This window comes from Balaenoptera physalus (genome assembly GCF_965194825.1).
Source record: "Balaenoptera physalus genome assembly, chromosome: 13".
Lineage (NCBI taxonomy): Eukaryota > Metazoa > Chordata > Mammalia > Artiodactyla > Balaenopteridae > Balaenoptera > Balaenoptera physalus.
This window is the reverse complement of record NC_138892.1, coordinates 82,120,662-82,135,950: the sequence shown is the minus strand read 5'-3', so window position 1 is coordinate 82,135,950 and position 15,289 is coordinate 82,120,662. Positions and strand designations below refer to the sequence as shown.

Genomic DNA, 15,289 nt, shown 5'->3' with positions numbered 1-15,289 from the left:
TGGTCCGGGAAGATCTCACATGCCGCGGAGCAACTAAGCCTGTGCGCCACAACTAGTGAGTCTGAGCTCTAGAGCCCGCGAGCCACAACTACTGAGCCTGCGTGCCACAACTACTGAAGCCCGCGTGCCTAGAGCCCATGCTCCGCAACAAGAGAAGCCACGGCAATGAGAAGCCCGTGCACTGCAACAAAGAGTAGCCCCCACTCACTGCAACTAGAGAAAGCCTGCGCAGCAACGAAGACCCAATGCAGTCAAAAATGAAGGAAGGGAGGGAGGGAGGGAGGGAGGGAGGGAGGGATGGGAGGGAGGAAGGGAGGAAGGAAGAAATATATAAATAAATTTTTAAAAATCTTAAAAATAAAAAGATTTTTTAAAAAATGGGATGAATGAAATGGACGTTGACATTGATGGGGTTGAAACAAAGGTCTTAATACAGTACTATCTGAGACTGGGTGGATCAAAGGGACCCCTGCTGGACCCCCTACATTAAAGGGCTCTAAGCGAGTTGAGTTTGTTTACCCCAGTTTGGAGAAATGTAAGACACAGGGAAAGCAATGATTATAATGAGAAACCAGGCCTGACATCACCTGGGGCAATAGTCAGGCAGATTAATCTTGGCTCAAACCCCCTGCTGGCTAAAACGGTCAGGGAGTGGAGAAGTTTCTGGGAGTCCTTTACCTGGTTGGGACCTCATGCACTGTGATACCAAAACCCTTTGGTGAAGTCTTAACACAGGCTACAATTAGATTGAGAGAATATGAAAAAAGTTAAGGTTGATTGATTAAGGTGGAAGTTTGAGTGAAAACTGGAATGTTTAAACAGGCTTACCTGAATGGTTTATGGGAATGGATACTATGTCTAAATGGGGAACACCTCCCCCCAAAGTAAAACAGATGGCATGTCAATCGCTCTCCAATCCAAGCAATATTAATTAGACATCATGCTAAATGGGAATAAGACTGCCGGAGCCCACACAGTGTTATAGACAAGAAGCTGGAGCCTGGCAGACAAACTCTGTACAGGAGCCCTACATAGAGCACAGACTGGGGCTTACGGCAAAAGCCTGTGAGCACCTCCCAGTGACAACTACTGGGATGATGGACTGGAGCATTTCCATTTGAGAGGCAATTACTAGCCTGCTATTGAACGTTAGTCTAAACTGCCCCTATGACTGAAAGACAAAATAATCTTGAAACCCAAAATACCCATGATGTCTTGGGTAATGTCGGAAAAACACTCTAATGAGGAAGGCAGCGCACAGAAGAGTTCCATAATTAAACGGAGATTATTTATAGAGGATCTTGTTATGAGGAGAAGGCAAGGAGGAGATACAATGAGGAGCCTCTTTTCCCAGAGGACTGACTCTTTTTTTTTTTTTTTTTTTTAAGGACTGACTCTTGAACTGAGTGAGGAGGTGCCAGATTCTGTTGTCACTTGAACAGTATAAATACCTCTCAACTGACCAACAAAGAGCTGCTTGGTTTATGTATGACAGTTGCAAGGTGAATGGCCACCACTCTGATCAAAGAAAGTAAACAAGATGGGCTCAGTGGGCTGACTTACACGCTGTTTTCCTAGCAGTGATGGAAGAACTGAACAATGGTAAAGCCCATATGCTTGGGTTTTTACTGACTCATGGGCAACGGAAAACTGGACTATTAAAAGGATGCCTGTATAAGGTGCAGCCATATGGAAATCCCTCTGGGAATTATGGGCCACTTTAAAGTAGGACATGTTAATGCCCATCAGAAGAACCCACTTTCAGGTTTGGGAGGTGATGTAACCACCAAGTGGACCTTTTGGTACACTCCCTTCAAGTGGCCACCTGGGGGACTGCAGCAATGCAGAGATGGGCTGAATCTAGACATAATCCTCTTATACCCTCTGAGGCACAAATTGCCAACAAGAACTGTTTTGTCTGCCAACAGGAGAGACAGAGGCTGCAGATGGCTGTGGGGAAGACTCCCCAGGGGGGAAGGCCCTACTACACATAGCCAGCAAGTAGACTACACTGGATTAATGCCAGCAGCCCTGGTGAGGGGGGCTATAAATGGGTCTTACCAGGAATAGACACTTCAGACTGGGCTCTGCATATGAGGCAGTAGATGCAAATGCTTAAAATACTATTAGAGGATTGGAACAGAAGATACTCTACCAACGTGGGCCGCCAAGTTACACATCTTCAGGCTATGGGACACAACACACTTCACAGCACACAGTGTCCAACAGTGGGTGAAGAGATACCACATCAAATGGACATGTGATGTTGCTTATCACCCTCACAGTAATGGTTTAATTGAGAATTAGAACAGGCGTTGAAACATCTGCTGTCTAAAATGTGTGAGATAAAAGCATAAAGGGCTGACTTTCATGCCTTCACAAGTGTGTGCTCACACTCAACATAGGGGGGCCTAAGGGAGAGTCCCCACTAGATAGATACCGCTGTTCTTCTGGTGGATCTGGGGAAAAGGGGATAGAGATGGATGCTGGTATGACTACAATTCTTCCTAAGGGGTAAGGATGCTGGTATGACAATATATTTTTTATTTTCTTCCCCACATCACCTCAGCTTTCTTTTTCCTACCTGATGCAGGACCAGGACTACAGCTACAAGTGCCAGAAGCAGGGATGAAACTCTATTTTTAAACCTTTATGTCAGAATTCCTAAGAGCCTGCTAGGGTGGGCTGTGCCTTCACCCCATCTGGCAAAATGGGGGTTAACAGTGAATGCAGCTGTAATGCCTGGAGGTAAAAACAGCCCACTAGTTCTGTACCTATGTAACCTTACCCTAATATGAATGGTAGTGAACTGAGGCGGAGATACTTGCTAGACTACTATTGCTGCCTGCGATCTAAACCAGCACTATGGCCAAACCTAATGTCCCTTCCAAAGGTGGAAAAGTCTGGGTATAAATGGAAAGAAGGAGGAATAGTAGTTAAGGGTAAAGGAGTAAATAAATGAGTTATGGTAATAAGAGAAATCCAATATTACATTAACACCTTGAAAGAGGCTCGGGGCAAGAGATGACATTGTCTCTTAGCTCAATTATACCAGATGCCTTGAAAGGGGAAAGCCATATATTGCTGCAGTTGGAACCTGAGAAGATGTATTGTACTGGAACCCTGCAAACCTCAGTGGCCTTGCTCTGGGAGACATTTTCACGCAGTAGGACGACAGACAGTAAGCAGTAATGCCAAAGGGACAGGTACTATGCCAGCATATTTTAACTATTAGGATTCTTTTGCTCTAAGGGATCGTGGTCAAAGACCAGGGGGTAGTCTGTGGTATAATAAGAGTATCTGACCCTTGTCCCCAGTTGATGATGATGATAATGATGATGATGATGATGGTGATGATGACAGAGGAGGAGTGGGAGGGAAAAGGGGGAGGAGAAATAGAAAACCGAAATAAACCATTAAAGACACTGGACTGGTACTTAACATCTTCCCAACAAGACCAAACAGTTTACAGACAGGTTCCCTCAAATAGTCATGGATCAAATAATTACAACCTTAAATGAAGGGGCTTCCCTGGTAGCTCAGTGGTTAAGAATCTGCCTGCCAGTGCAGGGGACAGGGGTTCGAGCCCTGGTCCGGGAAGATCCCACATGCTGCAGAGCAACTAAGCCTGTGCGCCACAACTACTGAGCCTGAGCTCTAGAGCCCAAGAGCCACAACTACTGAGCTCATGTGCCACAACTGCTGAAGCCTGCACGCCTAGAGCCTGTGTTCCACAACAAGAGAAGCCACCGCAATGAGAAGCCCGTGCACCACAATGAAGAGTAGCCCCCGCTCGCCGCAACTAGAGAAAGCCCGCGTGCAGCAACGAAGACCCAACGCAGCCAAAAATAAATAAATAATTTTTAAAAAAAGAACCTTAAATTAATTCTTTTCCATTTTATCTTCCAGACAAAAATGGAATACTTTCCGACTCATTCTATGAAGCTAGAATAATCTTAATACCAAAAACCAGATAAGATAGTGCAAGGAATAAAAATGATAAGCCAAATCAATAAAAAACATAGATATAAAACTTTTTTTTTTAAAGTCTATTTTTTTTTTTAAAGGAACTCCTTTATTTACTTATTTATTTATTTATTTTTGGCTGTGTTGGGTCTTCATTTCTTTTTTTTTTTTTTTTTTTTTTTAACATCTTTATTGAAGTATAATTGCCTTACAATGGTGTGTTAGCTTCTGCTTTATAACAAAGTGAATCAGTTATACATATACAATATGTTCCCATTTCTCTTCCCTCTTGCATCTCCCTCCCTCCCACCCTCCCCATCCCATCCCTCTAGATGGTCACAAAGCACCGAGCTGATCTCCCTGTGCTATGCGGCTGCTTCCCACTAGTTATCTATTTTACATTTGGTAGTGTATATATGTCCATGACACTCTCTTACCCTGTCACATCTCACCCCACCCCCTCCCCATATCCTCAAGTCCATTCTCTAGTAGGTCTGTGTCTTTATTCCCGTCTTGCCACTAGGTTCTTCATGGCTTTTTTTTTTTTTTTTTTTTTTCCCCTTAGATTCCGTATATATGTGTTAGCATACTGTATTTGTTTTTCTCTTTCTGACTTACTTCACTCTGTATGACAGACTCTAACTCCATCCACCTCATTACAAATACCTCCATTTCATTTCTTTTTATGGCTGAGTAATATTCCATTGTGGGTCTTCATTTCTGCGCGAGGGCTTTCTCTAGTTGCGGGAAGTGGGGGCCACTCTTCATCGCGGAGATGTAAAACTTTTAATCAAAATATTAGCAGACTAAATCAAGCCATATCTGAAAACCATGACCAAATCAGGTTTGTCTCAGGAATATAAGGGTGGAATATACATTTTTCACCTTAATAAATGGTTAAAATGAGAAAAACACGATCATCTTACTTGATGCAGAAAGAACATTCAATAAAATATGACATGCATTCATAATTTTTAAAAACTTTGAACACGCTAGGAATAAAAGGAAACTTCTTCAACCCGGTACACGGTATGAGGTATTTACCAAAAACACTACAGCAAATGTTATGCTTAATAGTGAAGCATTAAAAGCATTCTTTTTAACATCAGGAAAAAGACAAGGATGCCTGTTATTATCAATTCCATTCTATACTGTACTGGAAGGCCTAGTTAGTACTACAAGGCAAGCAAAAGAAATAAAGGTGACAAAAATTGGAAAATAAGAAATAAAACCATCATTATTTGCACATTATCACCTACTTTACTATTATAAAACTACCTAGAGACATTAAAGAAAGCCCTTATAAATGGAGAGATATATCATTTTCATGGAGGGGAGACTCAACATTCTAAATACGTTAATTGTCTCAAAACTACATTCAATGAAATTTCAGTAAAAAGAAGGTGGTGAAGAGAACTGTCCTATAAGATACCAAGACTTACTTTAAAGCTATAGTAATTACAACAGCGTGATTTACTACAGGGACAGAAAAACTGGCAGAATAAACTGAATTCCCAGAAATACACAGAGGAACTTCATATACAGGAACTTATACATGACTGAAGTGGCACTGCAGATCAGAGGGAGGAAGAATGGTCTATCTAATAACTAGTTACAGATATTTCTAAAATATTAAATTTGATCTCTTCCTCACAACATAAGCAAAAACCAATTTCTTAGAGATGTTAAATATAACTTAAAAACATTTAGGAAAAAAATGTAGACTATTTTTAAAAACTCAGAATAGAGAAGGATTTCTTAAATAGAACAGAAAGTTAAGTCATAAGAAAGATCTGTAAATGAGAATTTATGATTAAGAGTATCTTAATTCATCAAAAGATCCCTAAAAGAAAATTAACAGTCACAAACTGGAAGGAGACATGTGCTTCTCATATAACTGACCAAGGATTAGTTTCTTGAATATATAATGAAAACTTACTAAGAAAAATGTCTTAATATTTTTGTTTATCACAAAGTAAAACTAGTATTATAATAATATTGGCCAAAGCTGTTAAAATTCTAATGCTTTTTGGATACAGGTCATGGGAACCCACTTTCTGCCATCAAAATATCAAGTTTGATTTTATGATTTATCAACTCCATAATCAATAAGCTATAATGTTTAGTTGAGCATGACTAGCAATTTGTGTTTACAAGGCTCCCAACTTCTTCAAGAAAACTTCAAGCAGCTTCTACTTTCTGACAAGGTTAATTCATGTACAACTTACAAAGGGAGGGGAAGCGAGAGGAGTACTGTGAAGGCTCACAGGCAGGCAGTGCAGCGTGGGCTGTGGGTAACTGCTTATTTCCATTGTGAAGAGTCAAAGAAGGTAATAAGCAAGATCCAAAAATGGTCCTGAGACCTTAATTACTGGTATCAAAAGTTAGACCCTGGTGTTTAAATTCCCCTTTTATTTCTCCACTATTCCTTTGAAAAGATGATCAGACTCCAATCTTCCCACTGTCTTGCTCCAAGTATTTCTAGGCTGCAGAAGAAAAGTACTCTTTTCAGATCTGGGGTCCTAGAAAAGAGCCTTTACCTCTTGGGTTCATTTTCTGCTTAAAATTTCTAGCCAGTTACCACTGCAAAGTGACTGTGATGTACACACTCTCTAAATAACAGACTGGATAGATTTTTTTTTTAATTAATTTATTTTTATTTATTTTTCTTTGGCTGCATTGGGTCTTCATTGCTGTGTGGACTTTAGTTGTGGCGAGCGAGGGCTACTCTTCATTGCGGTATGTGGGCTTCTCACGGCAGTGGCCTCTCTTGTTGCGGAGCACAGGCTCTAGGCACACGGGCTTCAGTAGTTGTGGCGCATGGGCTTAGTTGCTCCGCGGCATGTGGGATTTTCCCGGACCAGGGCTTGAACGCATGTCCCCTGCATTGGCAGGTGGATTCTTAACCACTGTGCCACTGGAGAAGTCCCCAGACTGGATGGATTTAAATGGGCTGTGGGGGACTTCCCCAGTGGTATAGTGGTAAAGAATCCGCCTTCCAATGCAGGGGGACTCAGGTTTGATCCATGCCTCAGGGCAACTGAGCCCGCACACCACAACTACCGAGCCTGGGCGTCTCAACTAGAGAGCCCGCGTGCTGCCAACTACAGAGCCCATGCGCCACAACTACAGAGCCTACGCACCCTGGAGCCCACACGCCACAACTAGAGAGAGAAAACCCGCCTGCCACAACTAGAGAGAAGCCCACGTGCCGCAACTAGAGAGGAGTCCATGTGCCGCAATGAAGATCTCACGTGCCGCAACTAAGACCAACGCAGCCAACAAACAAACAAACAAACAGGGCCCAGGAATGTGTGCGGCACCATTTTTAAAAAAATAAAGGAAAAAAAAGGGCTGTGGACAAGAATTTCAAATCAGTCTAGAAGGACATTTTCATCACTGAAATCCATCTACTTTTATTCTTTTTGGGTTTTCATGGTAATTGTTCAAGACTTGTAATGTTTTTAAATTTTACGGCATCAGTGAACAAGAAATGAAGTATCAGATGTTACTAAAACCTCTTAACACAGTCAGGAGAAATGAAGAATGGCACCAGAGTACAAATCAACATAACAACTCTTAATTCATTACTTTCTTTGTCTAATGGGAGAGACACTTGTCATTGTTAAAATTTGCATTTACACAGATAATCTACAATTATTTAACATGGTACCTTTACAAAAGACCCTCAGAGGTGAGTTTATAATTTAAAAATAAATATTGAGACAGATAAGGAAAGGTTAAGTGCAGTGTCCAATACAGCTAACATGTGGGTAAGTGTTCTGGATAAAGACCGATCCAAGCCCATTCTCAGCTCCACCACGTTACCTAATAGCGGTGTGATCTTGGGTAAGGTACTAAGCTTCCCTGAGCGTCAATTTCCTCCTTCATAAAAGCATGTGCAGGAGTAACTCATTGTTGAGAGGATTAAATGCAGGGGGCAAAAAGACCAAAATGTACAAGGCACTTTAATAGTACAATTCCTAATATAGAGTGATTTCTGTGAATGATTAGAAAATTACTTTATGAGCCTTTTTTTTGTATGACACTTTAAAAATATATGTATGAGAGTTCTACAATCTCAAGATTCACTCTTGTGTTCAGCATGAAAGACCAAGTTACCAAAAAATACTCATTTGAGTACAAAAACATGCTCATAAATATTCAGTCTTAATTTGAAACTGAAATTAATACGTAGGTATTAATCAACTATAACTTTTCAACAGACTCCATAAACTAAATGGGATAAGCTAATCAAGCTGAGCAGAAAGATGAGAGCTCAAGACCACAAGCACAGAGACATAAAGTGCTATTTAAAACAGGAAGTGTGATAACGAAGGGTTTTTTTCTTTAAAAAGCATGACATTCAGTATAAGAGAACATTTATTAAGTTCTCAACCCTGAAACAAATGCCTTGACTATTTAATTTAACAAAGTTATACTTTGAATGTAATAATATGTCAGATCCTCACAACTTAAGATGTGCATAATTTTATAGAGGATTATGTAGGACTAATAAAACTGATAATAATTACAACAACATTGGCTATCATTTAGTCAGCACAGGTTTCTTACTTTCTCACAATAAATCAGTGAAAGAGGAAGGAAAAAAACTGTTATCCCCATAAAGATGAACTGACTGACACTCAGGAAGATTATGTAACTTGTCCAAGGTTACAGATAGTAAGTGACAGAACAGAGATTTGAACCCATGATTGTTATCACTTCAAAAACCAATATTCTTTCTGCCCCAAATTGCTTCTCTAGGCAGAACATTAGGAAACGGAACTAAATGACTGGGAAGATCTCTTGAAAATCTAGGATTTAAATTCTTTTTACTAATAAGCTAATATACCTGAGGGTATTAAGCTTCAAGCCCCTGCCCCAACAAGCAACTCTCCAGCCCCTAACCCCTTCAGGGAAAAAAGCAAGACAGGAAGACGTAGAAAGGAAGAAAGAATTACTTAACATTAAATCTTTCAGATACAAAAGGGTGATCTGCCGGTAATGACCAGCACTAAGAAAGTGAGAGCACGAGGACAGGAAAGAATTTAGATTAGTCATTAGAGAAGAACTTCCTGACAACAAAAATTGAGACACTGGAACACATTATCAGAGAACATTATGTAGGATAAACTGAAGAAAATACAACCTCATGAAGGGCTGTCAACACATAAACAGTGTCAACATACACACAAGATGGGGAAGTACAAATATAGCCTACTTGGCTCAGCCTCATTTATAATTTAAAATAGAAAAGAAAAAAAGGAAACTGGTAAAATAAGCTTGACAGCAACAGTCAGGAGACTGCACTACAATTCTGTCAGCCTAAGTACAAGTTAGCAAAATGCTAACCCAATATTTGTGCCACATTTTTCAAAAGACCCATCAAGGCACAGGTACCATTTTATATTTTCCTTCAGTTCACTATCCATTAAAACACAGCATCTCTATTTCCTCTCCAAATTCATGTTCAGACTAGAACCAGTGCTCTAGTCTAGGCTCAAAGTTAGTCATCACAGATGCACTAGTAAAATAAAACCCAAATTCTGCTAGTTTCTTAAGTATGTTTTGGGAGAATTTTGAATGAAAAATATCACAAAGAGAACTTCCTTTGGGATTAAAAACAAAACAAAAAACCCCCACATAACTTTGGTGGAATTATTAGACCTAGGAGAATTGTGTCTGTTCCACACGCCTATACCCCTTTCTCTCACTACATGAAATCAACCCATCCAAAGTTGATCGCCTTAGGAAACTGCAGAGTCAACGATTCCGTTTATCCCTTTCCAATGTCAGCTGAGTCTTGATGTGAACCTTTACTAACCTGTAAAAAAATAAGAAGTCTACATGTTCCTGGTAGTAAGAGGATTTCTCACTTTCATTATAAAAAGAAATATGTTTCTTTTATGATGATTATGTTATTATCAGGGAAAAAAAGGGCTACTTCCATTAAAAAACAAATACACTCAAGTCAGCCAAGTTAATGCTTTTATATTCCTTCCCTTTTCTTCTCTACAGCCACTGCCATCCAAAAGAGAAGTAACCTCTCAGCCTCTGGTCCTACCTAAAACCCTCTCCTTTACACAAGACAGAAGAGACTTCGGACCATTAATTATTTGGTTCTAATAATATACCCCAGTAGTTGAGAGCATAAGTACTTGCTTTTGGGAGACCTAAAATCTAGGGCAGACCTACCTTGTGAGTAGAGAAGGATCTGCATCTCTAAAAGAACACAGGTAAACACCTGTACCAAGTTCTCCAGGCCCAGGAGCTCGAAGACCTCTCGGAGCGGGTAATCGGAGAGAGGAAGTTCACTGGGGCCCGGCCTCTGACAGATGACGGGTTCATAAACACCATAAAATTTCAGTGATCTCCCTGGAGGAGGAAGGGGCACCTCATAGAGAATATTATGGATGTAGCTCTCAAGCGGCAAGGGCGGTGGCTGCTGTGAGGTAACTGCCTTGTAAAGCTGGATAAGGAATTTCTTGCAGGCCTGCATGAAAGGCAGTGGTGTGATCAAACATATACTTTTTGAAACATACAGGGTGTCTCTGCTGATGTCATAAGAGTTGTATCGCTGGAGTTTCAAAAGGGAAGTTGTATCTCCCTCATCAATACTGCTTGCCAGTGAGTCCATGCTGCAGGAGGATGAAGCGTACAAGCTGCTGTAATGCTCTGCGTTGTGCATCTGGTAGAGCGTCTGCATTGCTGTGCAGATTTGCTTACTTGTAACTTCTTCATAAAAAGTGAGAACAAAACCGTAGGTACGAGAACCATCTTCCCGGGTAATTATAAATGAGTGGAACTGAGGGTCTTTATTGTCAGTTTGTGTTCTGAAAGATAGCCCTTTAGGCATGCACAACTGTGGAGGAAGGAGAAGAAAAGCATCAGAAGGCAGTACACAAACAACTTCAAACCAGAAAAAAATGTTTGTGAAGCTCCATCTGAGCTTGTGACCTTCATTAAGTCATGTAACTTCTCTGAGCCTCGGTTTCTTTATCTACAACATTTGCTGCATCAGTGACTTGAAGACAAAATATGCAAGGGCACTTTACAAATATTTATTATTTAAGGACTATTTTTAGAGTCATGTTGTTAATGTTTCAGAGGAATACACAGACAGGTGAAGGCTCATTTGATAAATGGAAAAAAAGTTAAACACAGAATAATAAAAACGACAGTATCATTTTTGCTATTTTGAACAATATTATCCTTAGGAAAATAAACTTCGAAAATTAAATGATTTATTTACTGAAGCAGAAGGGTAGAAACAAGACATTTTAGATTATTTCCAGCAGAGACCATGTCCCAGGTCTTGGGAACTACCCAGGATTGAGTCAAACTTGGGAATAAAATTACGTGAGGAGTTAAAGATGCTACATTTAAGATACTTACAAAGCACAAGAAATTAAAATCGAGTCTTTAAAACATTTTAAACAAATTACAGAAAATTTGAAATACACTAAGGAAAACAGAACTTGTAATTCAACTATCCTAAAATAACGATCATTATTAACTTTTCTATTATTCCTTTCTACTTTTGTATTATAATATACTTTCTGCATAGAAATAATTTTACCATACATTATGACATTTTTTTTTCAGATTTAATAATCGATCTGGTGTAAAATTTAGAAGTTCTCCCAAATCCCCACATTACCAAAAAAATGTAATTCACTTAAGAGTTACATGTCCTTCATCCAAACTGTGAACAAACACTTACTAAGTGCCTTTCTGAGCTAGGCCCTGTGACGGTGACACAATGGTGAGAAAGACACAGTTCCTGCTCCTCTGAAGCTTCCACTCCAGTAAGGATGACAGATGATTAAAGAATTATAATGTATTAGAAGTGCTATGATAGGGTAAATATAGGCTGCTAGGAAAAAAACACAGCAGGAGGACATAAATGAGAAAAGAGGGAGCCACCAGGGGAAAAAATGAAGGAAGCCCAAGCGGAGACCTGAGGATAGGTATAGGTGTCTATAGGTGTTAGTGAGATGAAGAGAAGGCAGAGAGGGCACGTGCAAAAGCCCAGAAGACAGAATGTGAGGTTTTGGGGAACTGAAACCTGCTCACTGTGGGTGGGGAGCAGAATGCAAGGTGGGGGGAGCGGAGAGCGAATGCAGGAGACATTAGGTCATGAAGTGCCTTGGAGAGTCACGGTAGGAGCCTCAGGAGGGCACTGGGAAGTCTCGGAAGGGTTGTTAGCAGGAGAGGGACAGAAACAGATGTGCCTCTTAGCTCATCAACCTTCCGGCATGCAAGGGCAGTGGTCTTCACAGGACTCCAAGGAGGCAGCAGGGACGCTCAGAGCCGTGGAGTCATCTTTGACTCCTCTCTTTCTCTCTCACCCCGTTACCCAATCCATCAAAAAAATGATCAGTTCTACCTTCAAAAATATATTCAGAAACAAATTACTTCTATCTTTACTCTTACTACTCTAATCTAAGCCATATTCTTCTCTGGCCTGGATGACTATTTAATAGCCTGCTAACCAGTCTCCCTGCTTTTGCCCTCGTCCCCCATAACCTGCTCCCCATCTAGCAGCCAACATGATCCTTAAAAACATACATTAGATCATGCCACTCTATTCAAAACCCTCCAATGGTCTCTCATTTTGCGAGAAGGTGAAATCCCCACACTGTAAGGCCCTTGTGAGGCCCTGCGTGACTTGGCCCCAGCGACTCCTCTGTCTCCATCCTCCACTGCTCTTTAGCTCACCTACTCTGCTGGGGGCCTTCAGACAATCCCAGTCCTTGGCCTGGAACCACCCTAACTCACATCCAGTAGAGCAGAGAGGCTACCCTGCCAAACCCGACTCAAACTGCAGATCTGTAAGCAAAACGAGGATTTAGTTGTTTTAGATCAAGAGACTACAGCCCTGAGGTCAAATCCAATCTGCCACTTGTTTTTGAAAATAAAATTTTATTGCAACACGATCACGCGCCTCCATTTAAGCACTGTCTACAGCTGCTTTTGCACTACAACAGCAGAGCTGAATAACTGCAACAGAGACTGCATGGCCCACAACGCTCAACTATTTACTATCTGGCCCTTTGTGGAAAAAAAACCCCTGCCAGCCTATGTTTTAAGCCACTTAAGTAACATTGGGATGGTTGTTATAGAGCTATATATACCCAAAACACTCCCTTACTTCCTGTAAGTCTCCATATAAATACTACCTTAAAGAGGCCTTCCTTTATCTTTCCATAAAAAATAGTGTTTTCATCCTATAAATGCCGTTAAAATGTCACTTCTTCTCTAAAAAGTCTTTGTTGAATGAAGCAGTTAAAATCTTGCACCATAGTATACATATGTACATTGTATACTGACACACAGTAGTTTCTCGAATTTTGTTTCATCTCTAGATTGAAAACTACTCAAGGACTGGTAATAGCCTTAACCGTTCAAGAGTACCACACATGGAACAATACACTATTTGGGGCCGTAATAAATGGTGACTGATAAAGATAAAAAGCAAAAATTGTGAAGCTCAGCATAAGTATCCCAGTGAAAATGTCTTTACATTTCATATCACTGAACATAAGAATTGGAAAGAGCCACGGTAGCTTTACTTAATTATTATTATATATGTATGTTGACAAAAATTAAATTACTGTGTACATTTGGGCAAAATAAGATATAGATTTAGGTAAAACACATGAATACCTCGATTTGTTAGGGGGAAATTTTGCTTATTCCTAATCTTGGGAATAAAAGGCCATGGCAGAATATTTTCATAATGAGGCCTTCATAATTAAAGCTGCTTTCACCATAACAAGTCAATGAGATCTTCTACTGATTATGAATGAAAACTCATCTGACACATTTACTATAGTCAATAAAGATTGTAGGAAGGATGATCTGAATCAGTCTTGCTCCAGGCTAAGCTCAAACCTGCATAGTATAGTGCATGGCACACAGAAGTATTTGTTGAATGAATGAATGAATAAATGAATGAACAAGAAAACAATAAAAAACAACAGTTCGGGGTACAGGATCAGATTTAGTTCATCTGTTCATTCAATCTGTAGTTCTCTTTTTACATCAAATAGGCAATACAGAAACACAGTGACTTCCAAAGTCAACATAAAGACTTAATTTAATTGACAGGGTTTCCTGACATCATAAACACAAAATTCCAGCTCAAACTGTTTTTGAACAGCTGCCAAATATTCCCTTAAGGATTTGTAGTTTTCATCAGCATGCATTCAAACATCTACAGGAAAAGCTTGCCAAAAGTTGTGCTCAAAATGAAGAATGACTTTCTATGCTACAGATAACAGATGTAAGAATTATTAAATTCCCTTCCTACACATCAACAAAACTAAGAATTATATTTCTAATCTGGGAACCATAAATTGGAAAATGCTATTGCTTTTTCATTTTTAAAAGTGAGAATCATGATTTGTCAAGTTTATTTTTCATAATCCTAAACTGTAAGTCAAGATTTGCTCACCATGGCATTCAACAACATATTTTATCCCCTGATATTGCTGTTTACCAACAATATCCCCTCCCCACCCCACTCTCCCACAACAACTAAAAATTTAGAGTTGTCACTGCTGACCAGATTGTCGCTGGCCATCAGATTACTCTAGCCAAATTGGGCTCACAATGCTGTGTACCTCTCCTGGTTTGAGTGACCAAATGTCCTTATTATCTCTCTGGACTCTTTTAGGCAGTGTGGCTAGAATTTTAACAATTCTTTTTTCCATTTTCTATACTTCTATTAATCCCATTCCTTCTCTCTTACTATACAAATAAAACTCTCAATGAGTCAGTTTGCCCTTCCTTTCTTCCTTCTTTCCCTCTCTCTTTCCTTTCTTCATTTAATAAACATTTATTTTATGTCATGTATTGCATTAGATCTTGATAACTCAAAAGACAAATACGAAAATAATCCCTTACTTCTGGGAGCTTCTAGCCTAATAGGAAAGAGACATGTAAACTAGCAGTTACAAAATAATGTGATCAATACTGCTACAGAGTGTGTTCAAAGTATTATAGGAATAGAGAAGACAGAGCACCTAACCATTCCTGTTTAAGAGATGGTTTTGCAGTGGAGGTGACACCTGAACAAAGACAGGGAATGGAAGTACTGTAAGCAAGCATATAGACCTTCATTTATTCAATGATTAGAACCTCTACTATGTGCAAAGCTAGGGATGTAGCAATGAATAAAAGAGAGTGTTCCTGTCCTAATGGTACTTACTTTATAGCAGGAGACAGGGAGTAGACAACCAGCTACATAATTAATTAATTGCAACTGTAACAGTGCTATAAAAAGGTACAAGGTGCCAAGAGAGCCTAAGGGGAC

At 39.9% G+C, this 15,289-nt stretch overlaps 1 protein-coding gene and 2 long non-coding RNA genes across 12 annotated transcripts in view; 2 read left to right on the top strand and 1 right to left on the bottom strand.

Annotated features, from left to right (window-relative positions):
* LOC309640733 overlaps positions 1-15,289 on the top strand; it is a 242,823-nt gene that overhangs the window by 83,730 nt on the left and 143,804 nt on the right. The gene's annotated exons all lie outside the window — the stretch shown is intronic.
* The window catches only part of DENND5B (DENN domain containing 5B), a 228,545-nt gene that overhangs the window by 96,885 nt on the left and 116,371 nt on the right, over positions 1-15,289 (bottom strand). For all 10 annotated transcript variants that reach the window (XM_082419604.1, XM_082419613.1, XM_082419605.1 and 7 more), the window contains one exon: positions 10,165-10,831. In XM_082419604.1, the coding sequence (XP_082275730.1) occupies positions 10,165-10,831 (667 nt within the window). The remainder of the gene's footprint in view (positions 1-10,164; positions 10,832-15,289) is intronic.
* Positions 1-15,289, top strand: part of LOC309640725 — a 104,994-nt gene that overhangs the window by 7,235 nt on the left and 82,470 nt on the right. The gene's annotated exons all lie outside the window — the stretch shown is intronic.